This window comes from Trachemys scripta, chromosome 9, assembly GCF_013100865.1.
Source record: "Trachemys scripta elegans isolate TJP31775 chromosome 9, CAS_Tse_1.0, whole genome shotgun sequence".
NCBI lineage: Eukaryota > Metazoa > Chordata > Testudines > Emydidae > Trachemys > Trachemys scripta.
In genome coordinates, this window is record NC_048306.1 from 24,168,406 (window position 1) to 24,196,015 (window position 27,610).

The 27,610-nt window shown below is 52.9% G+C and overlaps 2 protein-coding genes across 8 annotated transcripts in view; one reads left to right on the plus strand and one right to left on the minus strand.

Moving 5' to 3' along the window:
* STARD8 (StAR related lipid transfer domain containing 8) overlaps positions 1 to 22,312 on the plus strand; it is a 120,070-nt gene extending 97,758 nt beyond the window's left edge. For all 7 annotated transcript variants that reach the window (XM_034780891.1, XM_034780890.1, XM_034780894.1 and 4 more), the window contains 11 exons: positions 3,007 to 3,070; positions 6,808 to 8,165; positions 10,737 to 10,910; positions 11,661 to 11,820; positions 12,827 to 13,025; positions 14,037 to 14,247; positions 15,007 to 15,121; positions 17,259 to 17,483; positions 17,992 to 18,209; positions 19,297 to 19,473; positions 21,033 to 22,312. In XM_034780891.1, the coding sequence (XP_034636782.1) occupies positions 3,007 to 3,070; positions 6,808 to 8,165; positions 10,737 to 10,910; positions 11,661 to 11,820; positions 12,827 to 13,025; positions 14,037 to 14,247; positions 15,007 to 15,121; positions 17,259 to 17,483; positions 17,992 to 18,209; positions 19,297 to 19,473; positions 21,033 to 21,150 (3,019 nt within the window). In that variant the 3' untranslated portion in view covers positions 21,151 to 22,312. The remainder of the gene's footprint in view (positions 1 to 3,006; positions 3,071 to 6,807; positions 8,166 to 10,736; positions 10,911 to 11,660; positions 11,821 to 12,826; positions 13,026 to 14,036; positions 14,248 to 15,006; positions 15,122 to 17,258; positions 17,484 to 17,991; positions 18,210 to 19,296; positions 19,474 to 21,032) is intronic.
* Positions 22,313 to 23,087: 775 nt separating this feature from the next.
* The window catches only part of LOC117882529 (relaxin receptor 1-like), a 43,786-nt gene continuing 39,263 nt past the window's right edge, over positions 23,088 to 27,610 (minus strand). Inside the window, exon 18 of the mRNA XM_034780898.1 lies at positions 23,088 to 26,180. Coding sequence (XP_034636789.1) covers positions 25,975 to 26,180 — 206 coding nt within the window. The 3' untranslated portion in view covers positions 23,088 to 25,974. The remainder of the gene's footprint in view (positions 26,181 to 27,610) is intronic.

Here is a 27,610-nt window from a genome sequence, read left to right on the forward strand (position 1 = left end):
CCCCCGAGCCGCCGGAGCAGAGCAGCTGGAACCGGGAAGGGAAGTGCCTGGCCCGTGGCTCGGGGTCCGGAGGCAGCGGGGGCTGCCCGAAGCCGGTAGCGCTGGCTCGAGCAGCTTGGCTCTTAAACAGAGCCGAAGTCTGAGTCAGGGGAGGATCAGAGCAGCCGCGGGAGAGGAAGTGCCCGGCCGGTATTTTTCCCAGACATGTTCAGCTTTTTGGCAATTCCCCCCGGACGGGGGTTTGATTGCCAAAAAGCCGGACATGTCCGGGAAAAACCGGATGTATGGTAACCTTACGTTAATGCCCGTCAGTACTGGGTGGCTAACCACCTCCCCAAGGGAATTCTGGGAATCTCCCCCACATTGTGCTTTATAGACACCTGCCTTCTTCTCAGGGTGCTTGAAAATGCAGAGGGAATGGGTGTCCTCAATAGAGGCCGGCCGAGATTTAATTAAATTAAGGCCGAGGATTTGCCATCCCACCTGGTGGCTTTTCTATCTACCTCCCTGCTTGTACACTGCCCATTATATTATTAGCTTCCTGGGGAAACTGTTATTAAATTGCCCGGAATCTAAACAATGGGAAAAGGGAGTGAGGCTTAATCTGCTGTCAGCTAAGTGTCAAAGCAGTTTAGTCGACTGCTCTGAACAAGTTAATAACAGGCAAGCAGGTCATGTGTCTCATGCTCAGAGCAGAGACTGAGCCCAAACCAGCCAGCTTCTTCCCTCCCCCTCCTCAGAGCATTTCTTAAACGCCCTGTGAGGGGACGCAGTTCATTCCTGTTTCCTTTCACCTCCTGCTGCCACTTCCTTCCCCTTGCTTTTTAAAACAAAGATTATTTTTCTGAGAATTCTTTGCTGGTGAAAGGCGTTGGGTTTGCAGCCCTGGAGGCTGGAGTCCTCTGTTTATCATCTGAGCAGGTACGCCGGGGCAGTGACGAGCCAGCTCCCCCCACTGCTGTGAAGGAACCAGCTCCAGCAAAGAGACCCAGCCTTCATGGCCTCACTGCTAAGGCACCTACAAGAGGCCAGCCGTGATGGGTTCTTCTTACTCTCTCATTCTCGTTCACACTAGCAACTTGTTTCCGTGCATGGAGAGAGGCTGTCTGGATTTCTATATCGCTTTTAAATGAGCTGCCCTTTGTTGTATTTAAGTCTGTTTCCTGCAGTCATATAGCATGAGCTGACAAACCGCAGTGTATACTCCAGTCTCTCACTACGATTAGCTCCCACGCTCACAGACGCAGACATAAGTCACTTCTGGACCTGGAGATTAGCAGTTCTTGCAGACCAACCGCCGAGTTTAGCCTTTCCACTCCAGTGTAAGCAGATAGGCTCCCAGCCTTTAAACGATACTGGCAGATTTGTAGCTCTTGAAAGGTTTATAGGAATGTGCCCAGCAATCTTGGAAATAGTGAAAACTACCTGGGTGCCCTAGAGGGAATCCCATCATGAGGTCACCACGGGGGCGGAGCAAACAGATCGAGCAGTAACTGGGATGAATCATGCTGTATCCACTCAGAATGCAGTGCTGAAGGGATGGTGAAGTCATATTGCTGGACAGAGCCCAATGCGATGTGGCCAAGAGCAGTTCAGCTTCCGCTGTGCAATTCTGCCAAAACACCACCGTGCTGATGTTCTGCAGGCTCTCCTTTGTAGTCCAAGGCTGGAGTGGGGAAACTGCCAATTCACTCAAGTCCTGGCCTGCAGCATCGCACATTTTATTTAGTCTTGTGTTCTGAAGCCCTCACAATTCATCTAATTCCTGACCCGTGGCTTCCAAGCTGGGCCCTGCCCACCTCTGCTGATGCACCTTCATCCTAATCTGCAGCATTTGCTGCTATTCCAGTTATTCCCTTGCATTTCAATTCCAACCTGCAGCCTTCACTTCTGCACACCAAGGCACTTCCCTGTTAGTCTGCAGCATTCTGTGCCGTGCCTGACCCGCTCCCAAAAGCACAACCAGTGCACCCTAATCCTGCTCGACAGTACCCCTGTTACTCCAGTCCTGGATTCCTCTGGAGCAGAAGAGAAAAGATTGCCTGCCGGTTAAACACATGTTCAAGTGTGGACTGAAGATTTGAGGCCTCTGGAGATGCAAATGGCCTGGGTGCTAAACCCAGAGAGCCACTGACTCACCCACACACACCCCCGCGCAATGACCTAGAGGTATTTATAGGGTTCCTATTTCTAAATCCTCTCCTTCGTCATCTGAAAATCAGTGTGATGTCAGGGCTTGGTGGCGCTGTTGGAGAGGGGCTCTTCTGACTGTTACAGGATGGATTTGTTTTATCTTGTGGGGAAAGGGCTGTATTTGTTTTTGTGTTTTGTATTTTGTATTTAAGATGCGTAACCCCTTCAGTGCCACAGTGAAGTATTGGGTATTTCCAGTAAATGCATTTCTCCCCCTCCCCACCCCCTCCAGCATGACTGGAGGTGCCTGGGCTAGCCTGACGTTCTATGGAGGCCCAGTCACATTGCAGCAGCAGTGAATGGGGTTAACATGTAGCCATGGGAAGGGTAAGAAACAAACTTCGGGAAGGGTAGGAAGTGGCTTCTGGTACCAAGTCAAATATGGGACGTAAAAAGCAATCCGAATCCACGCGAGAGTCAGCCACGGGAAGGGGTGCAATGTACAGTGGGTGGCAGTGGTGGATGTGTGCAGCTGTGGGTGCTGAATCTGATGCCGGCCAGAGGGCTAGTAAGCTGAAGTGTAACCAGAAGAGCTGCACGCAGTTTTTTTACATTCATAACTGATGCAGCAAGGCCAGAGGGGCCGGGGCTGTGAGCTGCCGAGCCTGGAGGTGCCGGGGCTAAGCCCTGGCACAAATTAAGCACTGCAGCCGGGGAATGTGCACTTGGCTGGAAGCTCCATACATACGCTTGCTCCCCAGCTGTTTGGTGACAGGTGACAATGCCGCCACACGGGCCCTTGAGAAAAAAACAAAGTGCAGCAGCAAAAGCCGAAAGCCAAACCACACAAAAGCGTCTCTTGTTTGTTTGCAGGAGGCTGATGACACTGAACGCATGTGCCTCTATGAAGCTGGAAGTCCACTTTCAGCGTAAACAGGTGAGTGGCAAGGTTTCAAGGGTATAAACAAGGCCACGGTGCATTGTGGGGGAAACACATGCGCACGGATGGGACAATGAGCCTGCTTTAAAAACGAATAATTCCAACACTGCTCTTTCACGTAGAAAAGTATCGTTCCTGGATCAGATGCCTTCCCCTGCTCTGTCCTGGGTCATGGGTCTTTCTGCTTGGCTCCGAATAAAGAAGGAGCACAGCGATCTAGAATCCCTGCTTGCATGCTGCAGGGTTGAGGTGGAAGGCTTGTGTCAGTGTGTGCTCTGTGATTTGTCATACTGTGCTGAGACTCCTCGTTTCAGCTGCAAAATTACACTGAAAAAATCTGTTACAGATTCTTTCCGAATGATCTATTTCTACATAAGCAATTGCTGTCGTTTCCATGAGGATGTTCTGTGATTGTGAAGGGGGGGGGTGAAGTCCAGGGAGTGCAGAGGGGGTGTCGACAAGAAGACAATCTCTCCAGTAAGTTCAGGTGCACTCTTGGAGGGTGTTTAAGAACCCTGCTCTAGCAGATCTCCAGGGACACGAGGCTCTGGCTGGTTTTTTAAACTGTGCTATGTGGGGTCCCGCCAGCATTGCTTTTGCTTCCCATATATTAATATCTATTTTTGTCATCCCTCTCCTGATACCAGATGGAGGATTTCACAGGGGAAGAACCCTGATTTTTTTTTCCTTTTCCCTCCCCTCTCCTTTGTTTGTTGGTTTGTTCTGCTGAATGCCTGTACTTGTCCATGGCCAGTTTTGTGTTCCCATTTGTCATGTTTCAGTGTAACCATTATGAGATCCATATTGTAACCATTCAGACCATTGGAGAAGCTGCTGCAGCAAACCCGTTGCACGAGCTCATCCACATTCGAACTTAGGCCCCTGATTTGAGGTGAGCTCCCATCACCAGGAGACTTACTGCAGATATCTCATATGGTAACCATTTGTAGGGTCTGGTTGCAGCTGCTTCCAGGCCAGCCATAATGCAGTGCCATGCAGTTAAACGTGAACTAGAAGGGGATTTCCCTGAGCAAATGTCTGGCAGAATGGATCAGTGAGGAAACATAACCCCAGAGGGGAGTTTTCCCTCGGGACGGATAAAACTTACCCATGTGTCTCAGACAATAAAATGCTTCTCTTAAAACATTGTTTATTGTGGTTTCATATTTTCCATTCCCACCTGCACTCTGTGGCAGCTGCAGGCTTCGCACCTTAGTGCCAAAGGTCCTCACCTGTCCTGCGGAATTGCAGGAAGAGGTCATGGTTTTGGAACATTGTTCCAGTGTCCGGATCTCTGGTTCTGCAGAACACAAACAAGAGAAAGAAAATGAAGGTGGAAAGGGGGCCAGGGCCGAGTGGATAGCTTCAAGCTGTTTGCACTAGCTTCACTGAGTGCAGAGGCAGTGAGGTAGCTGCATTAAAAATAAAAATGCCATAGATAGAGGGAGATTGGGGATAAATCTAATGGGAATTAGTAAAAATGTTGTGTGACTGACCAGACCAAGAAATCAGTATGTGGGCTGGGAGAAATGTCACAGCTGTCTCCAAAATTCTAATCCCAGTACAGGTTTTGGTAGCTAATTGCCCTTGCATTCCCTCTTCAGAAGGCGTTGCTACTGTTAACTCCGAACATACCCCACCTCACCACTAAAGCATCGTGGTTGCTGGGGAGCTATTGTTACCACTCAACTAGAACTGTTCACAGTTTTGGTAAATATTTTTGTAAATCTTGACTTTTGATAGGAAACAGTTACAATATTTTGGCCCATTTTCCCCCTATTTTTGGACCAGGTCTTACAATAAATTGCTTTAATTTTCCTACTGTAGCGTACGTTATGTACTTGGCCACTACAGTGTGGGGATATATGCACATGACGTTTTGAGTGCTTTCTGGTGGTGGTTCTAATGATAGTGCTCCGTACTACAGGAAATGCTTCTTGGACCAGTGGATCTCAAACTTATTTGATCGCGCTTCCCTTCTTTGTGTCTGTAGTAGTTTGTGACCCCTCTCCCTGCTGCTCCTGCCACACAAGTACATATATGGCTGCCCAACTCTGAAGGCAGAGCCGACAGCAGCGGCTGCTGTCTTGATGCCCAGCTCCGAAGGCAGTACCGCTGACAATAGCAGCGCAGAATAAGGGTGGCATGGCATGGCATTGCCATCGTTACTTCTCCACTGCTGCTGACGGTGGCGCTATCTTCAGAACTGGCTGCCCAGTCCGTAGCCACCACTCTCCAGCCGCCCAGCTCTGAAGGCAGAGTGACTTCTCATGCCCCCCCCCCCCGAGTACATTCTGCCTCCTCCAGGGGGTGTGAACCCCAGTTTGAGAACCTCTGTGTTGGACAACACTACCTAGAATCCATAACAGGAAGTTGAATATCCTGGTTTTAGATAGGGAACAATAAAGTCTTCTGGTCCTGCTAGCAGGAAACTTCGTGGCCTCTGAATTTCCCTAATAAATGATAAATAATGGATCTCGTGTGTGTGATGTACTAAAGTTGGTATTAAAGGAATGGAAGCTGCTATTTATGTGCACATCTTGCTCCAAATTCCCCTTTGTTTGTATTTAGGGAGGTGCTGCTGTATTGAAAACCAGCCCTCCATCCAGCCCCCACCTTTAGCCTCATAGTAGTGGGATGTTTCTGATAAAAGGATCAGCAGTGAAATGGTTGACAATGATTAATATTTAAGCTGTCATCATTGGGTCTCAGAGTTAACACCCTATTTAGATCAGTGTGGGGAAGTTCACAGTTTTGCTGGGTTTCCCCCCCCCCCCTCGGTCTATAGCAAAGGGCCCTTTAATTCAGCTACAGTAAGTCAGCCCAGCTGCATCCATTCACATCAGGATTTTTTTTTTTTAAATATAATTTGCAGGTCTAACAGAGGTTTAAATGTTTGAAGTGAAAGCTTAGATTCTATAACAACTCCTGGGGACACCAGAAGACAAGCTTCACCTGATCTCTGATTCGTATGTTGGCTCGGCAAGGCCATGAGCCATTCTGTCCCAGCACCTGACCTGAGACCCCAGAAATTCTTTTCATACCAGCAAGTGTATCTAGAAAGCAATAGCTTCCATCTGTCCCCTCCCGCTTTGATTCAGTTACAGTGGAGCAGTCTGTTCTTTGTAGAACTCCTTCCATTGTGTGGTAAGGAACCCTCTGTTCTAAGTCTAAAGGCTCTGGGATTGGCTGCATGGCAGTGACAGTGCTTTCTAATGGACAACAGTACAGTGTGCTTCTGCTGGGCTGCTTCTCCAGTGTGCCACTGTCCTGGCAGGAGAGAGACAGGCAGAGCGTCAGGACGCTATTACAAATTCTGGAGTCTGTTTGCATGGGATGGTGTTTTCCCCCTGCTTCGTAACCCTGTGAACGGGTTGGATCCACCATATGAAACATTTAGAACTAGCATGGACAGAGCCCTCAGGAACATACTGTAGAGAACAACCCTGCGCTAGCCCCCAGAGAATGGACAGACTGAGACTTAATGGATCTTTTATCTCTCTCCTATGCAATTGCTTTTCATAGAAGGCGGGGTGTGCTTGTTGGGTCTCTTAAAGTGTATTGTACGTAGCACATGACCCCATCAAGAGAAGATGTGTTATGCAACTGTAAATTCTCCTACCCTAGCTGTGGTTGGTGGGTGTGAGTAGCCATGCAAAACTCAGGGAGAGGGTGGTCTGACTGGGTGATTCAGCTGATCGTGTCTTATTCTATGATCCCCATTCTTGGTTTAGAATGAAGACTCAGAGGAGGAAGATCTTTGTGCCATCAGCGACCGATGGGCCTTCCAGAGGGACAGCAAAAGGTGGTCCAGAATTGGCTCTGTCGACTTCCTCTCCCACAGTCCAGAGGTGCTGAACTCCACCATGCATCAGACATCCAGCCGTGAGAGCATCCTTACAGACCCCAGTGCCACTTCGCTCCACAGCAATATCAGCACAGGCAGCACTGGTGGCACAGTTGGCATTGTGGCCATCCCGCCTGACGTGTCACCCAGCCAGGACTCTCCAAACATCACCAAATCCAGCCAGAGCTTGAGTGACCACTCCGCGATAAACCAATCCCCAAACCAGAGTGCGAGTTCTAAGGACAAGTCCAAGAAGCGGAGGTCCCGCAGCTTCCTAAAAAGGATTGAGTCTTTCCGAAGGAAGGACAAAGAGAAATCTGACTCCAAAGCAAAGGATGCCACTAGTGGCGGGACAGCGACCAAACCAGGGTGGGACTCTGCGAAGAGTAATGGGGACCTTACTGCTGCCACGACCACCTCCCCCAAAAGAGGAATGTCCTCCTCTTTTCATGGCAACAAACACTTTCTCTCGGTGGGATATAGGACTAATCGCGTGTCAAACTGGGGCGAGAGGAAGCCGGGCTCTGAACTGAGACGCGGTGCGGTCTATCTGGAGGATTATGAAACGGTCCTGAAAAATAGCACCAGCTGGGCTGCTGGAGAACTGCACCAGCGGCCCGTGTACAAGGGCGACTGCCTGATCCACCTCCCTGGGGACCACAAGCCGGGGACGTTCCCCAAATCTCTCTCCATCGAAAGCTTGTGTCCTCTCGATGGCAGCCCTTTGGCCCACTGGAAAGCTGGGAACAAAGCGGTGGGACTTTCGGGGTGTGGAGTGGGTGGCAGCAGCAGCAGCATGGGCGACTCCTCGCCACGGGGCTTTGCGTGCCGGCAGAGGCGGGGCTCCTGCAGCTCTGTGGGCAGCCGGGCGAGCGTGTACGACAACGTGCCTGAGTTTGGCAGCAGCGAAGATTTCTTCAGCATGGATGGGGAGGTGAGCTACAAAAACCTCGATGACATCTTGCAGGATGTCTGGGGGCTGCAGCGGAAGGTGGAGCTCTGGTCTAAGGCACTCAGCCCCGACCTGGATGAGGAGGGAGAGGGGGAAGGGGAGGAGGAGACGGACTCAGGAGGGGAGCCCACCTTCCCCTCCAACCTGAACTTGGAAGAGCAGTCCATGTCCGACGTGGGCACCTCTGCCAGCGACTTCGACAGCACGGGCAACTCCTTGAATGAGGCGGAGGAGATCGAGATGAGAGAGCGCAGGGATTCAGGTGTGGGAGCGTCCCTCACCAGACCTTGCAGGTAAGTGGGTTGGACACGTCGCTGAGCTAAGGTCTAGGCACGACTCCCCTCAAACACTCCTGTCCCTGGCAGCTCAGCGTCCCTTTAATAGCAGGTGCGTGGCAGGTGGAGAGCTTAGTCTTGGGGCTGACTTTCCACAGGCACAACCAGCTGGCCCCTAGTGCGCCACCAGGCTTTTCCTTTGGAAGGGTGCTCGCAGGCCTCTGCTGGCGGTTTGCATTCCAGTCTCCCCCCATCCGAATCCTCAGTGTTGCTTGTATGTAGATCAATCATGAGAGGCCACTAGAGAACAGTGTGAGGGGCTCTACTTCTTCTGGGACACCCTTTTGCCCTAGATCTAACATCATCTCCTGGATAAACCCTGGCATTTGCTTATTGCACAGCTCTGCTGGGCAGGGCCATCCCTACCCATACACAAACTACACAGCTGCATAGGGCACCAGGAAATTTGGGGCACCAAATTGTCCCAAATTTCCTGGTGCTCTACGCAGCTGCATGCTGCATCCAGCTACAGCGGCCAGCCCGATCCCCCGGATGGCTGAGCTGGCCCCTCTTGGGCTGCGCACAGCGGGGCCCAGGAAAGCTGCCTCTTCCCCTTCCCCTCAGCCCCTGCCCCAGCCCTGCCCACACTCCGCCGCTTCCCCCACCCAAACCCTGTCCCCTTAGCTATGCATCCTGGGGGACTGCAGCAGGGCTCGGGCCCGCCCTGCACTCATTGGGCAGCGGGAAGTAGACCGACCTGGCCCCAGCCCGGACAGTTCTCTCCCCCCCAGCCTGGAAGCCGGGGGAGCAGAGTGAAACAGGCTGGGGTCGGGGCGGGCGGGCCCAACCCCTGCTGCCTTCCTGCACTGGCTGCTCCTGCTTCCCAACGGCCTGGGACGCATCCCCCCTCGGAGGCCTGGGGCCAGGCTCCCCCCCTTGCTGGGGGGCTGCATAGGGCACCACAATCTCTGGGGATGGCCCTGCCGCTGGGCCACTAGCACTCGGGAGAGGAGGGAATGTCACTGTGATATTGGTTCCCGAGGCAGGCAGGCTGGCGTTGGTGTAGGTGACAGACACGGTGACTGTGCCATCTGCGTATGCTATTGTTTTCACTGGGACTGAGCCAGCCTGGAACGAATGAAGACCCTGTTCAGAATCAGTTGCTCCAGGACCCCCTGCACTGTGTGAGACTTAGTTTGGGTGCCTAAGGGCAGCCGGTGAACACAGCTTGAGTCTCTGGTGCCCTCCAGTGGCCTGAAGCAAGCACCAAGAGCATTCAGAAGGACCTGGATGCTCATCTACCCTTTGTTGCTGCCAGTTTGAAGGGAACCTTAATATGGGCATATTTCAGTTGTGTCACACAGACCCAGTTCCACACACACCCCGGACGTGCTTTGCCACTTTGACTTAAAATTATTAGTTATGAAACCAGGCAGTTACTGTCCATGGATTTGCTGTTAAACATGCTCGAGTGGGGTAGTTTGTCTGGTATGAAGGTCCCTCTGAAAAGCTCTGACATCTGCTCAGCTTCCCGGTTGCCCTAAGTTAACTGCCGCCTGCACATTTAGATAGTGGCGGGTAACTCCTCTGCTGGTAGGTGGTTGATGTGTGGGGATTTAGATCCATTCAAGTCAGCAGGGAAAGTCACACCCCCTCTGCTTGGAGATTTACCCCAGTGCATTGGTGGATGTCCAGGGGCCTATGAGAACAACATGGACTTGGGAAAATTCAGCAGGGTCAGAGCTCACCATCAAGCTCCCTACAGCGAGTCAGTCAGGGGGTTCGATTGCCTTTCGTTCTGCCGAAAGAAAGCATTGGCTCGGGGTGTTTGTGTCACTCTGATTTCACAGTGCTCTGGGATGACACAGGGTCAAATTGTGATGTTGCTTCCCACTGTCACAACACAGCATCCCACCCAAAGCACATGTGGGATTCTGTGAAAGAACAGCAGGCTTGCGTCTCTCTCCCAGACACTGATACCCTGGGACTGGCTGTAATGTAAAGACCTGGCGGGATGGCTAGATAGGAGTCTAGGCCCTTCCATGAGGCCCGGTACAGACTTGTGGAAATCAGGATCTCTTGTGACTGATGAGCTAGGTGGTGGCCCTAGAGCATGGTGACTTTGCTGGGGTAGGTTGGGTAGATAGCGGGGTTCTCTTTTACTGCCAGTGTTGTGTACTTCACCGGGTGGAAGGTGTAGCTCTGGGAAGCAAAAGAAAATGCCACTGCCCTCCACCCAGTGCCCCCGTTGCTCCCCAGGTCTGTAAATCCCCAGGCTTAGCAGACCAATAATCACAGCACTGGGGTTCTCAATGGAAATGCCCCAGCTGTGTTCGAATTGCACGGGAGGGCTGCTTTGAACACTGTAATGGGCCCATCCCTCCCACGGCCTGAGGTAATTCATATTCTAGTCCCTGCTGGAGGAGATGGCAGGAGGGTGCTACCCCTGCTGGCTCAGTGCCTCTGCTGGACCCCTGCTCAGCTCCCAGGAGCACTGGGCAGTGCGGGAAGCAGGCGTCCTCCTCCGCTGGGGAAGCGACACGGCTGCCAGTGTGACCTTTTGCTCCCTCGCCCTGCTGTCCCCTCCAGGAAGCTACGCTGGCACAGTTTCCAGAACTCCCATCGTCCCAGCTTGAACTCCGCCTCCTTGGAGATCAACCGCCAGTCCTCCGCTCAGCTCAACCTGCTGCAGAAGTGCTCGCTGCTTCGTCTCACCGCCATCATGGAGAAGCACTCTGTGCCGCACAAGCAGGCCTGGGCCTGGTGAGCGTGGGAGAAGTGGGGGCGGGGAAGGGAAGCTGCAGGGCATGATTGAGTAGGGCCAAGCATGAGCTCCCTGAAATCAGAGCTTCAGATCCCAGCAGGGTTGACTCAACCTTTCATCCTCCTGTGGCAGATAGAGTGAGTGAGTGTGAGTGTGTGTGTGTGTGTGTGTGTCGGGGGATGGCGCGGGAAGCCATCTTTGCTCTGCATGCACATGAAACATTGCCTTGGGCTCCCTGTAGGAGTTTGCTGTAGGCAGTTCCCCTGGCTGCTGCCCTCCACCCCAGAAGTGACTGCATTTCAGCGGTGCTGAATGGATTGTTTGTGAAGCACTTTGGGATGGAAGGTGCTGTAGAAACACAAGAGACTATGGGGGGGGGTCTTTTGTACCCGAGAGTATCAATACAAGGTAGAGTTGTTTGTATGTGAGCACGTGGGTGTGCATGTATGCATATGGGTGTGTATGCGCACACCATGTGTACATGTATGCATATGTTGCATGTGTGCATCCATGCATATGGTATGTAAGCATGCGAGCGCATGCACATGGGGGTGTGTGGGTGTGCACATGCGTGTGTGGGTGTGCATATGGCATGTGTGCATGGGAGCGTGCATGAGGTGTACATGCGTGCATTTGTGTGTGTGCATATGTGTCCCCTCCTCACCTCCTGCTTGCTGCTGTGTGCTTCTGCCCAGGGCAAAGGGTGGCTGTTCTGACTGGCCTGTCTGCCCCCTGTCCCCATCTCACAGGACTGTCCCCAAGTTCATGAAGAGGAGCAAAGCCCCCGACTACAGGGACAAAATGGTCTTCGGGGTCCCGCCAATCATTAACGTGCAGAGGACAGGGCAGCCTCTGCCGCAGAGCATCCAGCAGGCCATGCGCCACATCCGCAGCCAGTGCCTGGACCAGGTGAGGACCAGCCCGCTGCAGTACCACCCTGAACTCCCATTCGCTTGCCCACAGCTCAACCGCCCCTCATTTAACCTTGTGTCAGCCGGAGCCCTGCAGTAGATGCAGCCATGGTGATCAGGGTGCTCACTCTCCGGGGATCTCTGTCTCTCTGTCAAGGTGCATGAGCGATGGAGGCAACCCCTCGCTTTGGCCCCACTGACTTTTAACTCCATAGGGTGCTGCTCCTTAACCCCTATGCATTCAGATTGCCTTGAGGGGGAGATACAGAGTTGCTTGCCAGAGGAGCGTACTGCAGCGTTAGGACTATGTACAGCTTCATTGCCTTTGCCCACAGCCCCTGCCCTGGGCTCCAGTGTAGCTCCCCAGCCCTGCAGCCCTCTCAGTGGGGCAGGAAGAAGGCACTTTATTTAAGGAGCCACTGTCAGCCCCTGCTGGTACCCCTGGATGGTCTACCAGAACAGCCTACCAGGGGTATGGACCTGTCGCTGAGGGCAAGCTTGAAAGTGGGTGGGCTGGTCGAAAAGCCAGCAAGGTGGCAATGAGCTTTGGGGCACTGCAGTAAACTGAGGCTTGTTCCTGGATTCACCCCAGTCTCTGCCTGCCAAACCAGACGCCTCACCTGGGTGCCCTGGCCCAGCCCGCACACAGCAGCGAGCATCTCAGGAAGGGCAACAATGTTCTTGCTGTCGTGTGGGGAGCGGAGCCCACAACCTTTCACTTACTCAGTGACTTGAGACCCTTCCTCTCAGGCATTGTTGCCTCCTCGACCTTCCCTTGCCCAGGGCCCCCTTCCCGGGATGGGGGAACCCAGACGTGTTGGGAAGGTGTCTCCTGATGCGCACCACAGAGACTCCCTGGCCAGCTGGTTGTCCTGGCTTCTCACTGGGTAGCAGAGGCTGAGCTGAGGGCTGTCAGCACCTGCCTGAGACAGAGCTGGTTACTCTGCCTGGAGCTCAGGGCTGCCTTGGCCGACTGTGCTGGACTCTGCACTTCTCCTGGACAGATTGGCATTTTCCGGAAGTCGGGGGTGAAGTCTCGGATCCAGGTGCTGAGACACATGAACGAAGCCTCCCCCGACAACGTGAACTATGAAGGGCAGTCGGCCTACGACGTGGCTGACCTGCTGAAGCAGTATTTCCGCGACCTGCCAGAGCCCATCTTTACCAGCAAGCTCACCGACACCTTCCTGCAGATCTATCAGTGTAAGTGCAACCAGCGGGCTCCCTGGGAGAGGCCTCCCATCGGGGCAGAGCTGGGCAGTTCCTCAGGGCTGGGAGTGGGTCCAGGCTGAGTAGGGAGTTGGATCAAAGCAGCAGGAGGTGGTGCAGTGGCCGCTGGGCTGGGCTGCCTGGCTTGGGAGGAAAATCAAGGACTTAGGAGCACCCATGGGAGTTGGGAAGAGGAGTCCGCCGCAGAAATGGTGAAGCGGAGAGGAGAGAGTGTGTCTATGGGACGGGGGGCAGATTTGTTAGATCCGCCTTATTCCACCTCTGCTTCCTGAGGGGACTTCCCACTGCTATAGCCTGACCCCATTGCTAATGTTCTGCCAGCAGTGGTGGAATAAAACTGACTTGTCCAACATAGGCTTCTAACCAGGGAGCAGCGCCGGAGCAGTGAGCGGTGCTTCAGATAGAGTGACCAGGCAGGAAGTGTGAAAGATCGGGACGGGGTGGGGGGTAATAGGAGCCTATATAGGAAAAAGCCCCAAACATCAGGACTGTCCCTATAAACTCAGGACATCTGGTCACCCTAGCTTCAGAGCATGGGGCCTAGATGAGGGGTTTGGCTGGGCCCTTTCCTCAGTCCCCACTACTTGGCACCATTGAGGTGGTTGTTGGCATGCAGTTGCATAGCTCTTAGTTGTGACCCAGTGCTGCTCCTAGAGGAATACGTGGGCTGTGGAATTAGAGACTCAGTCCCAGGCCCTGTGAACATGCTGCTAGGGGAGAAATGTTACCAGGGGAGATTTTTGCTGTGAAATGGCCTATGAACAAATATTGCTGTGACCAGCTCCACACAATGAGAAGCCGGCAGTAAGGTGGCTTGGGGCCCTTTGACTGGACAGCAGCTTCAGTATGAGGCGAGCAAGTACCCTTATTTTCTGGGGCCCCACCTAGCTGCCCTTTGGTCCAATGAGCCCAAGTCTACAGGAGCCCCTTAGGTGTAGGGTCCCACAGCCTGGCTGACCACAGGCTTCTTCGCTTTGCCTTCAGTTGTCCCTAAAGAGCAGAGGCTGCAAGCTGTCCAGGCAGCCATCATCCTGATGCCAGATGAGAACCGGGAAGTGCTGCAGACATTGTTGTACTTCCTGAGTGACATTGCCTCAGCTGAGGAGAACCAGATGACATCTGGGAACCTGGCGGTGTGTCTGGCCCCATCCATTTTTCACCTCAACGTGTCCAAGAAGGAGAGTACCTCACCCAGGTAATGCACAGCCAATTCAGGCTTTCAGAGTCCCAGCGCTCCCCTCCACGATCCCTCTCTCTATCTTCCTTACTGGAGACACGGCCTGGTGGTACCCTGGCTGGCCTGCACTCGCTGTGCCACCTACACTGAGGCTGGGCAGAGGAAGGGGGAAAAGGGCTTCCATTCCCAATGGGTTCCCTCTGCCCGTGCTCTCCATCAGGGGCTGCGAGGGACTCCTAGAGGGCATGCTAGGGGAAGGAGCATCCAGCTAAGGTCCTAACTCTCAGCCCAGTGCTGCAGGAGTCTCTGAGAGCCATGGCACAGGGGCTGCTGCAGTGTCAGGGACCCCTCCATGGGCACAGCAGACGAGTGACATAAGGCCTGGGCCACAAGGAGCTTACAGCCTAATCTCCCTCCTGGGCTGAGCACAGCAGTGACAGAGTAATCGCCATGGTGACAGTACAGCCCCAGTGAGGGACATAGTGAAGTTCCCAATGTGAGGGCAGGAGGGGATGGAGTCTACACCTAGTCCAGCTCTGCTGAAAACTGATAGGATCAGGAAGCTGCAGTACTGCTGTTTCACCACAGGGTGTCAGCAGGACTCTCCTTAGGGCTCCATCTTTTCAATTTACTACAATACAGTGATTCCTTCCCTGCCAGTATCCCTCCCTGTTGCAAGAATGCATGGAGTGCCTCCAGCTGAGCCCTTACTCCCTGCTCCCTCGCGGCCCGTCACTCCCTCTGCTGGGTCTCACTAGTCAGCATTTTCTTGGGCAGGATGATTCAGAAGAGAGGCACCATGGGAAAGCCTGACCAGAAGGACCTGAATGAAAACATGGCTGCCACCCAGGGGCTCTCCCATATGATCACAGACTGTAAGAAGCTGTTCCAGGTAGGTAGCTGCAGCTCCGGGTGAGCGCTGCTGTTTGTCTAGGTACTTACCTGGCCCCTCCTCGCTGTACAATCTGAGCACCCCTGGATTTTGTTCTCACAGCGCCACTGCTCGGTAGGGCAGTGCTGCCTTGCCCCCGGTACAGGTGAGGCACCCGGTAGATGAAGTGCCCCAAGTCATATGGCAGGTCCATGGCTGGGTTGGTAAGTCCGAGTCCTGGGCATTAAACCATCCTTCTGCCATTGCCGTACAGAAGCTAGCCAGCAGCAGGCCCTGTCTCACCTGTGATCGTGTAACGATGAAACCCTTCTTCTCTCGGCAAGTCAAACGACTGTGGAAAGGCTCTGGGAGATGTGTAGAAGTAGCAGGTGCCTGTGCACTTTCCCTGTGTGCTTTGGGGACTGGCTTACAGCAGGAGAGCAATCTGACAGAAATGGTGCCAGTCTGTGTAGAATGCTGCTCTGAGGGAATTCAACTCTCACAGCAGAGTCTGCCTTCATCCCAATGTACGCCTCCCCGACACCCATCAGCGCCTTGTCACGGTTCCTGGGAAAGGCCAAGATTCTCCTTTGTTACTCACTGACTGCCCTAGGAAAACTCTGTGAAGTGCCATAGAATCAGAGAAGTGTAGGACTGGAAGGGACCTCAGTAGGTCATCTAGTCCAGTCCCCTGCACTCATGGCAGGACTAAGTATAACTAAACCATCCCGACGGGATTGTCTAATCTCTTCTTTAAAACCTCCAATGACGGAGATTCCTCAACCTCCCTAGGCAATTTATTCCAGTGCTTAACCACCCTGACAGTTAGGAAGTTTTTCCCAATGTCCAACCTAAACCGCCCTTGCTGCAATTTAAGCCCATTGCTTCTGTCCTATCCTGAGGGCTTAACAAGAACAATATTTCACCCTCCTCCTTATAACTACCTTTTATGTACTTGAAAAGTGTTATCCTGTCCCCTCTCAGTCTTCTCTTCTCCAGACTAAACATCCCAATTTTTTCAATCTTCCTTCAGAGGTCATATTTTCTAGACCTTTCATCATTTTTGTTGCTCTCCTTTGGTCTTTCTCCAATTTATCCACATCCTTCCTGAAATGTGGTGCCCAGAACTGGACACAATACTCCAGCTGAGGCCTTATCAGCATGGAGTAGAACAGAAGAATTACTTTTCGTGTCTTGCTTATAACACTTCCGCTAATACATCCCAGAATGATGTTTGCCTTTTTTTGCAACTGTTACACTGTTGATTCATATTTAGCTTGTGATCCACTCTGACCCCCGGATCCCTTTCCGCTGTACTCGTTCCTAGGCAGTCATTTCCCATTTTGTATGTGCAACTGATTATTCCTTCCTAACTGGAGTACTTTGCATTTGTCCTTATTGAATTTCATCCTATTTACTTCAGGCCATTTCTCCAGTTAGTCTCCTTCCCCACATGCTCCCAAGCACGCACTGTACTCTTACGCAGCACTCCCAGCTTGGGGAGCAATAGGCCAGCCCTGCTAACCAATCCCAGGTGTGTCTCGAGTGGCAGAGCAGAGCATTTACCACCGGGCACAGACCCAGACAGGATGGCTGCGCTGTATCATCCTCATTTACCCACTGGCCAGGTGGGATTTCCTCAGTGTTCCAGGGACCTAGTAATTACACTGGATTGGCCCAAAACTCCATCTGGTCCAGTTTCCTTTCTCCAACAGTGCCCAGTACCAGATGCCCCAGAGAAACGTGCAAGCCCCCAGTGGGCAGTTACGGAATAACCTGCCCATAGGGGATGTTTCTGTCTAACTCCCAAAGTTAGTGGCTTGTGTCCCGGAAGCAGAGAGGCTTATCTTCCTTGTAGAAATACTTGTTTACCCTCCCTAATGTGACTGCTCCCATCTAGCATTTGGACATCAGCTGATAGGTGGGGGAGGTGTGAAAACACCCAATGAGCCCTAACGTCACTGGACCCAATCTGTCCTGCTGGTTGGTGTGCAGCATTGTTTGGGCTATTGGTATTGGCATCCCAGAGTCTGTCTGGGTCAGAGAGGTGAGCTCATGGTTTATTGCACAGTGATTTCAGGAGACAGAGTGGGCGAGCAATTCCTAGCGACCACTCTTGGGTTTTTAAACTCCTAAGTCCCACGTGTTTGGTTTCCAGATACCCCACGACATGATGCTTCAGCTGGGCAACTCCTACGTGGCAGCAGACGCCCACCCGCTCTCGCTGGCTGAGCTGATGAGCCACAGTTTGCAAGGGGAGGGCAAGGATTTCCAGGCTTATTTGGAAGATAACGTGCAGAATCTGCTCAAAGAGTCCTCAGAGAAGTTCAAAGGGTGGCTCAGCACCGCAGGGCCCCAGAACACAGAGCTCTCGTGCAAAAAGGTAACGTCCACCCTGGGAAGGGTTTGCACATGCCAGTGTATTTGGAGTATATGGAGATATTCAGGAACAGACTAATCAGTGGCCTGCATCCTGGTAGATTTCTTCATGCGTCACAGATACACATAGCATGGCTGCCAGCTAAACTGCTCCATCAACTAGACCTCATACCCTTTGGCTAGGTAGTGTATACAGCAGTCCCATTCTAGACCACCAGTGTGATGACACTAACTAGCAGAAGCCGGGAGCTGGATAACCAGAGACAAGCACGGGGTACTCTGTGCCAGCAGGCCCAATAAAGAATCCCCTTTATATTCAGTGCAGATGAGCTGGTTCAGACATAGAGGCCGCTCACCTGTGAGCCAGTAGGGGGCAGGCTGCACATACTCACCAGCCCATGTAAGGTAGTTCCCCTGCCCCCATGGCAGGGAGGCCTTAAGGGGCCACTTGTTGCTCTTAGTCAGGCTTTCAAGCCAAGAAATCTGACTTCCTCCGCTCTGGGCTTCCACAGGTTGGTGATGGACATCCGCTGCGCTTGTGGAAAGTCTCCACGGAGATGGAGGCCCCTCCCTACACGGTGCTGCAGAGGGTACTTCGGGAGCGTCACCTCTGGGATGAGGACCTGCTGCAAGGCGAAGTGATACAGGCCCTGGACGAGAACATGGAGGTTTATCACTACGTCACGGACAGCATGGCGCCCCACCCCCGCAGGGACTTCATCGTTCTCAGGTGAGGTGGGAGAAAGAAGCACTTGTGGGTGAGGGAATCTGAACCAGCATGGAGGCAAGGTGCAATCTGTCCAACTCCCCTACCTATGCAGGGAGCTATTGGTCCTGGTGTGGAATGTCCTGTGCCTTTATATCAGTGGGTGGTCAACGTACCCATTCCCAACTTACCCAAGCAGACGACAGACCAAAGGAGGTCCCCGGAGGTCTGAGATGCAGCTGCCTTGAGGCATGTGGAGATTCCAGGTCCTGTCTGGGAATGCTCCCTCTCCATTAGAGACCACATACTGCACTCGGGGGTTGGGCAGCCTGAAAATGCCTTAGACAGACACAGATCAAGGAGGCATGTTTCCTTCTGGGAAGCGTATTCTCTGTGGGCTGCACCTCTGTGTTAACGGTGAGGGTGGCTGCAGCATCCTGCTGCGTTTTCTTTCAGGTGCAGCCCTTCTGCTCTCAGCAGAGTGCTGTGGGTAAAGCTTAGACACTCCTGGCCTGTAGCAAACTCAGGCCTCAGTGACTAGAATGGGGTTGGTTCAGCCAAGCTTTCCAGTGTGGCTGTACAAACTCCTGCTCTCAGTTCTGCTGGGTTCCCATGGCACTGCCCATTAGAAGGGGACAGGTGAAACCCAGAGATTGTCCGGAGCTTGTTGCTGTGTGTTTGACTGGATGCCGCTTCCTTGCTGGGTCTGGTCCGGAAGTTCTGATGATGCGCTTTGCTTGGGATGGCCTTATGTCCAATTTTGGCTGGGACACTCCCTTTCTTAAGCCCTGTCTCGGCCATCCTGACTTTTTTGGCGAAAGTGGGCATTTGTCCTGTTTGCTCTTGCCAACAAATGCTCACTTTTGTCAAAAAAGTGGGTGACGCCAACCCCCTGCAGGGGGGAAGCAGGGCTGGGGAGGGGGCAGGCAGGGCTCGAGTGAGCAGTGACACCAGCCTCGTGCGGGGGAGCAGGCAGGGCTAGTGTGAGCAGCGACGTCAGCCCTGCCTGGGGAGGGGGGCTCAGGCAAGCGGCTTGGGCCTGCCCCGCGCGGTGTCCTGTTTTCGCTTTGAGAAATATGGTCACCTTAGCTTTGCTTGTTCCCTCCTACAGGAAATGGCGCACGGACCTACCGCGAGGGGCTTACCTGCTGGTCTCCATGTCACTGGAACACGAAAAGCTGCAGGTGGAAGGAGGGGTTAGGGCCGTGGTGTTAACATCTCAGTATCTGATTGAACCGTGCGGGATGGGTCGGTCCAAAGTGACCCACGTCTGCAGAGCTGATCTCAGGTAAAGGCCTGTTAATCTGTTTCTCGCCAAATGCTGGTTCAGTGTGAGGTGTGATCTGAGCACAGAGTGGGAGTGAGGAAGCTGTGGGTACCAATGCTGGCTCAGACAGTGACTCACTGTGACCTCTCTGTTCTGCACAATGGGAAGCATACTCACTTACTTGCAGGGGGGCTGGGGGGTGTAATTAGTTTCCGCACAGTACCGTATACAGACAGTCATTGCTAGCACTCCCTACCCCTCCATCAATTATAGTTTATTATTTAATGCCTCCCCCCCCCCCCCCAAGCATGCTAGATGGCTCACATGCAGATAAATTATTATTAGTTGCGCTGCAGTAACACCAAGGAATCATGGGCCGGGACCCATTGTGCTAGGCACTATACAAACCGAGAACAGAAAGATGATCCCTGCCCCAAGGAGCTTCCGATCTAATTTCAACATGGTGCAGCAACACACAAGGGTGGGAGTGGTGGAGGCTGGAGAAGGGTCACAGCCTAGGGTAAGAAGGATGGTCTATGGATAGGGACTAGGACCCAGGAGATCTACATCCATTCACAGTTCAGACACAGCCTTCATGTGTGACCTTAATTACCTTGTGCCTCATCTGTAAATTGGGGATGGTGCTTCCCTAGCTCACCTGGATAAAATCCACTCGAATACTACTGTAGTCTATATAGAAAATAGACAGGAAGATTGTGTGGCTTCTCAGACTCTTCTAGAAGAATGTGATAGGTGAGAGAGAGGCCTTGTGACCCAGCTCAGAAGGGGGAGGCATAGTAGAAGGCACAGAGATGGTGGTGAGAGAAATGGGGCCTTGAGGCCACACCTGCACTGCCAAAATGATCAGAAGGATGGAAAGTAGGAGGGGTCAGAGTTATGTGGGACCTCAAAGGTTACTGGGGTATCCTCTAGCAATTTGGCTTACCCCAGCAGGTCCTCAAGGAGCTGGCCAGACAAGTTACTGCTGGGTCACAGCTTCCAGTCTGTCCAAGATCATTATTGACCCACAGTCATTCCCATCAGATGGCTGTCCAGATGCCTATGTGTAACACGCTGGTGATCCCAGTCCAATTCCTTAGGGGCTGCTGTTTACACTGGCTCCTCTGGCATCCTATAGCAACACTGCTGGGAGTCCCTCCAGGTCGGGATGAGACACACTGGCAGGCTGCAGTGTTAGGAGCTCGTGTGTCTCTGTTGGGAGTACTAATTGTACCATGTATCTGGGAAAAACCAGACCCTGCCTAGGTCATAAGAGCTGCATTATCCCTTAATTTTCTGCAGCAAACTCAACTAGGGTGTAGCAGCCTTAGCTAGGAAAGGGAGCCAATGCAGTGTTCAGTCTTGCCTTATAATCATGCCCATGCATTGCATGGCATATGCAGTGTGGGAGAATGGAGAAGGGAATCTTCCCTATCATGCCAGCTGGTGCTTGCTCACACTGCCCAAGAGCAGGTATGCTGATAGTCCCTTTTAGCCTGAAATGGGCCCTGCTGTACATGACAAGTCATGTTATTCTCCAGCATTTGACAATGACTTCCTCTCTGCTGTTGTTTCTCCAGGGGCCGGTCTCCCGAGTGGTACAGCAAGGTCTTTGGACAACTTTGTGCCATGGAGCTGGCAAGGATACGAGATTCTTTCCCAGTGCTTAGCCCATGTGGCCCTGAGACAAAGATTTGAGGCGACTGGAAGAGGCTCACTCCTGTTTGATCGTGAACCTCCCAGACAATGTGGGGTGGAGCATGGAGAGGGAACCTGGCCATCAGCAGGCTGTTGGCATCTGGTTGGGCGGGGCAGTGCCTTTCCGGGCACATGAGCATGAGCCTTCCTTTGAACCAACCACCAACCCTGAAGGAGCCAATAGTTTTTTCCATCTCTGTGTGATCCCTTTCCTCTTACACACCAGGGACCTTCAGAGCTGTGCCCAGTGGCATGTCCTTGTGGGCACCAGGGGCCAAACGGAAGCCATCATGTCCTGCTTCCAGACTGCCCGTTGCTGGTCGAAAGGCAGCAAGAATCTCCTCCCTAAAGCTCTGAAGAGCAGCTTTGCAGAAACGAACCAGTGTGCTGCTTGTGGGACGGCTCTCTCCAGCAATCGTCCGCCCGCCCACCATGGGGAGAGTGGAGCTGGGGAGTCCATACAGCAGGCTGAGCCGTGAAGCAACTGGACCAGAGTCAGACCCATTAACCCCCTTTGCCAGACTGACCATGGGCTCACCCTTTCAGCCCAGGGACTGGACTCAGCGACAAGAGCGACGGTGCTTGAAGTGACCAAGGATGATGCTGATGTGTAGGAGAAGTGAGAGAGGGCGGAGCTGGTGCAGCGTCTGTATGGCGGTGTGTGGTGTCAGGAGGAGTGTCTGCTGGGGATGTTACAGTGTGTGTGAGCTGTACCTAGCAGCGTGGCACGCAGGCAATAATAGTCTGAGGAGCTGGTTAATGTCAGATGGATGCTGCTGTTATTCTGGTTTATAGTTAATGACCGCCATGTGGTGAATGGCAAAAAGGAAGCTATTTTACTCTGGGTGCTGAATTTCACTGGGGAAGGAACTCCAGGTCTTTCTACTTTCTACTTGATCAGACGCAGGGAATCTCTAGCACCCGTTTTTAGCACAAGGCCATGTAGACCGATGAATGAGGGTGCAAATGCTTTGCTAACCAGGGACCCAGTCCTAATCCCCATGGAATCCAGTGGGAACCTAGCCATTCATTTTCATGAATTGGATCAGATCCAAATTTGATGAGTCCAAATTTCAAAGCATTCACCCTTGTCCTGTGTGTCAGCTATACATGGGGGGTTGCCATTACAAGGTGGGGGTGAGACCAAAATTGCACAATGCATCTCCCAAAATTGCACAACCTTTGGCTGGGTTTAGTAATCAAGGTACTCCCAGGGTCAGAGTTCCATTTGCCTTGGGGGGGGGGGGGGGGGGGAGGAGGTGAAGAACACCACCTCCATTACATGAAGACACCCTAAAAAGGTATCATACTGCTGGCAAACTATAGCCTGGATGCAGGGGAGGTTTAATAGTGTTGGTCAATGAGGTGTGACCACAGGGGGTGCGGGGGGACTGGTCTCGTAACTCCACTGTACAGAGTCTGGTTCCACTAAGAGAGTAATGTGAGTTGCCCCAAATTGTGCTACATTAGTGCCATTTTAGTCAGCCAGATGGGCAGGGATTGGGTTAGTACAGTCTAGTTTGCTCACATTGTTATGGGCACTTGATCTCCCCTTAATTCCCTCCCCCAAAGAAGCAGTGCTCACTGCACTGCTAATAGGAGTGAAAGGCAACTCACGTTGCTACAACGCCATAACTTTTGATCCAAGGATCCCACTGCTCTGATCGTGTCACTCCCCCACTTTCCCTCCAAGCTCACAAACAGTCTGACCGTGACGTGCACTTGACGGGGTTTCTTTTTTAACCAGGGACCCAAATGACTGGACATTGTTCCAATTGGAAGGCAACAAAACCCACTGGCAGTAGAAATTGTCAGTTTCACCAGTAACCAACTTTCCCTCTCTCTAATGCACACCAGCTATATTCTGTTTGTGTTTGGTTTTGTATAACTAACGTTTGGGACTGATTCTTGCCTCATTTTTTTTAATGTTTCTTTTTCTATCTATAAATACTGTACAGTTGGAATATTAATATATAACTCAGGCGGTAAGAGCTTGGTGCTGGGCGATGAACACCAGAGCGACGTGTGTTTTGTATTTAAGGGACTTCTTTTTTGTATCAGATGCAGCCGCTGCAGATTGTCTGACTCCAAAGGGGGCTGCGGTTCCTCCTCTGTGTAATAATAAAGTACTAATGGCACCCGCTGGCTGATGATGAAACCTTGATGTACCCTGACTGCTGCGGTCTGTGCTTCCTTCTCACCCAGCACTAGGTTGACATAGGTTCCAGGGTAGTAAAGCTGGGGTGTGAAGCCTCCTGTCATGACAGAATGAGGCCGAGTGCGTAATTCATTAGTGTTTTGTAAAGCATGTGGAAGGCAAAAAGAAATGGGTAAGGGCTATTCTTCTTATTATTATTATTCCTGCAATTGCAGGGCAGTTGCATGGGTCTCACACAAGTCAGCTTCACACCCACCAGAGGGCCCTTCCCATTGCTCCCAAACAATCTGATTTCCCCCATTGACTTTCCCTCTGGCCCCAGAATAAATGGCAGGGCCTCCTTTCTATTCCTCTGACCTGCTGGCAGGGGCTGGGCTGTCCTTCCTCCAGAGTCCCTGCCTGGCTCAGCATCAGGCTCTGATCAGCATCAATTGAGACAGCAAGGACCCCAGGGTGGACTGATGGAGTGGGCAGTGTGTTTGCCAAGCAATGGAAATTCCTTGTGTGCCGAGGCTGCTGGTACGTTCCCAGGAACGAGGCTGGTGTTATCTGAACTGCTGGCCTCACAGGGGGGCTGAAAGGAGTCGGGGGGAGAGGGGCAAGCAGTGCATTAAATGGTCATATCCATGCCTCAAGGTGTGACTCTGCCTGTCAATTTAAGGCCTCCATGTGTTACTCTCACTCTCTCAAAGCCCCACTGTTCTTGGCAGTAATGCAGTGTCTCATCGAGCTCACAGAGTGGTACTCTCTGGGTTTTTAGCCTGCCTGGAGCCTTGCAGTGTTACCAGCTGACCCCATCGCTTAGCACAAGATGTGTACGACCGTAGCTCTCCAGAATAATCTCAGTGTCATTCAGCAGCATTTCTGATGCACTCTCCCCGACCCCCTTTTCTTTCCTCCTCCCTGCTACAGGCACTTGGTATCGACCTGGTCACCTGCCCAGGGCTCCTACCCTGCAGCTACAAGTGCCTTGGCTACAACCTGATGCTAGCCCCTCCCAAAGGAGCTGTGGCATCCAACAGGCATAATTAGAGCAACCTGTCTCTCCCACTCGCTGTTCTGGGCAGGTCACAAAGCACGGGGGTAACACGCATGGAGGTGGCTCCCTTGGGACTCCAGGCAATGGTCACAATGTGCAGCATGCTGTGGTCCTGAGGCTGTGCTCAAAGAGAACCCCAGTGGGCTGAGAGCTGGTACTTTCAATCCCTTACTCTGTTCCCTCTCCCTGCTCCACCACAGAGTGAGCCGTGCCCCCAGGCCAAGAACCTGCCGCTCCAGTGCTGGGATCCTTCCAGAACCAAACAGGGAACGTCAGTAGCTCCAGCCCTGGGTGGGCTGAAACAAACTCCTCTGTCTCCAGGCCACCAGTGGGGCGCGGGGTGGTACGCCCAGCCAGGTTCATCTCACCGGGAATTGGGGTGGGGCTAGCCAGCCCACGCAGCGTATGGCAGGGAGACAGAACTGCTATTGCCAAGGCAGAGCCCAGCCCCCCCTGGAGAAGGGCAACGCTTGCCTCCTTCCCAGGAGTAAATCCGAGAGGAGCAGTGGCTAGGGAAGGAACACCAACCATTACCAACTGCCCCGGTGCTGCTATTTTATTGCTGCAGCAGTTTCCTAGGAATGGTTTTGGGCACAGGCTGCATTAGCCCAGGGGAGTTGGTGCCTCAGTTGCGAGGATTCATTTTCTAAAGGCACGAGCCCAGGTACGGCTGGAGAACAGGGCGCGGCTGTGAGTCCTTGCTGAACGTGGTGGCTGGGGGAGCAGGCCCTGAATGGGGACACCTGCTCTGAACACAGCGGTCAGGGTGGTGTAGAAAGTGTCAGGGGACAGCACCGCCTCCCTTTCCTTCTGCAGCATTTCACCCACACTAGCAGCGGCTGCCTGGGTCCCACAGCCAAGGCTTCCCCAAGGGCTGAGGGCAGCCTGAATAGTTCATCACTCCACATGGCAGAACCAGTGGCCCACAACTCTCGCCAGGATCGCGCTGGCGTCTGCTCTAGCTGCTTCTGGCCCCAAATCAAAGCACTGAAGACTTCTCCTCCCACCTTCCTTCCTCTGGACCCAGACTTGCTTCCAGCAATGCAGAAAACACCTCTCTGGGGCTCTGCAGTGAGGGCGGCTGTTCCAGAGGCTGCTGCAGCAGCTGCCCCTGCAGTTTGACTCCAGGGCGAAGGGGCAGGGAGCTACAGGGACCATGCGACAGAGGGTTAGGATGAAATACAACATCCATTCCACAGCAGCTGGTTAATCCTTGTGCTGAACCAGCATCAGCTAAACCCGAAGCGCTGACACGCAGCAATGAGAATGCATGGGGCAGGCAGCATTCCAGTGCTTTCAACCGTGGGGCAGACAAGCAGAGTTCAGGCCCCATCAGCTATCTGTGACCATTTCTTCTGTAGCCTCCTATACAACACTAGGCACTGTTGCTGCAGCTGGGAGTGGTATTCCCTCCATGGTCGAGAGCTGGCTGAGATAATGACTAGCACTTGGCAAGTGGTGGCAGCTCCCCTTTGGCATCATCTGCCCTCAAGATGGCTGTCATTGGGGTGGGCAATGAACCAGCCAGGGGAGGCACCTGGGGAGGACAGAGACATGGTCCTTCATAGCTGCATGCATGAAGCAGTGAGGCCTGTCACCACTCCCAAGGCTAAGCCGCTGGGGACTGTCAGGTGCTGCTGGTGTGTGTGGATAGCAGGGAAAAGCTCTTTCTGGACTCTTCTAGGTCCTGAAGTGACGACTGCTGCAGCTGCTTCTTCTGCAAACACAGCTTGAGCTTCTCCTGGAAGGGGGTGGTGGTGATGGTGTACAGGATGGGGTTCAAGGCACTATTGATGGGCAGGATGAAAATGACCACCCATGACGTCACGGTGCCTGTTCCAACAAGGGGAGTATGTTAGAAACCATGGGGGTTGGTTGCCCACATCCTAGGAAATAATTCAGCCAGAGGCTTTTAGCCTGGAGACTCAGGGCCACATTCTGCTCTCAGGCACACAGGCGTAAAGCCAGAAGAACCCCAATTAAGTCAGAGCTACTCCAGATCTCACACCTACGTGGGAGCAGAGGCTGGCTCTTCACGGGCATGAGTGGTAGCTGACAATGCACAGCCTCTCTAGCTGGTCTGCAGGCTGATTGATTTTGTTATGTGAGCAAATGGACCAGAATGAGAGAGGCACCAAACACATTACCACCCGTGAGCTGAGCTGGGATTCAAACCCAGGGCTCCAAAACTCAAAGAAAAATGCATTAACCTGCTAGGACACCTCTAGTGCTGAACACATCACACACTGAGGAGAATCATTTATAGACACCTCACTCCATTGTGCAATAAGAGTCTTTCAGCTAAAGGACATTTACAGCAAAGAGCTGAATTACGCAGGCATAATGGGGGAGAGCTAAGGACCTACGGCCTGCCTGGAGCAGGGAGTGCAACTCCCATCACTGGACTGAATTCAGTGGTGACACATGGCAGAGAAAGTAACACTCTGGGTGTACTTTGCTCACAAAGCAAGTGCTGATGTAACTTCCACCTATTTGGTTTTCAGCAGGGGTGCAAATCAGGTGAGCCTTGCATGCCGAGGTGGGCGAAAGGGAGTGTGTATGGCAGGAAAAACCACTAAAGATGAGGCCAGTGACAGCTCTCTCTCTCTCACACACACACACTCTCTCTCTCTTTTTACCTTACCTTGCGCCATCCCCAACATAGCTGCAATCAAATGCAGCCATGAGAACACAGGCTCAACTTTCCCCATCACAGGAGGCTGCCCCTACCCACCACAGACCTAGAGACTGAACCTCTGCTTCCTTCTCCAGGCCCCAGCCTGCTCTGAGCTTCAGCCAGCTCCAATGAGGTGGCCGGCCAGAACTGGAGAGGAACCTGCCTAGACTCCAGGGCATCTCTGTATGGAAAGATGAGGCTGGTGGCAAGAGGCTGTCAACCAATAGGAGATGGAAGGTGCTGCCTGGGCTCAACGGGGGGGTCAAGGGACAGAAGTGACCTGAGTTTGTCTGGCTCTTTTCTCTCAGCTTTTACCCCTCAGGGATGGAGCATTTTGAGCATGGGTGCCAGGCACTGCAGGCCAGCTCTGCGCTGATTTGGGGCCTAATGAGGTGCTCCCTGCTGCGAGCATGAGGGATTGCATTGGCGAGGTGGGGTAGTATGAAGCCGGTAAGAGGCCAGGATTGGCATGGCATTTGTTGTACAGCTTCATTATAATGCAGGTGCTCTGGGGCACCTACTCAGCGCATGAGGGACACATGCAGGGAGCCACCGCATGGCAGTGCTCTGCATATCAAGGCCTCTC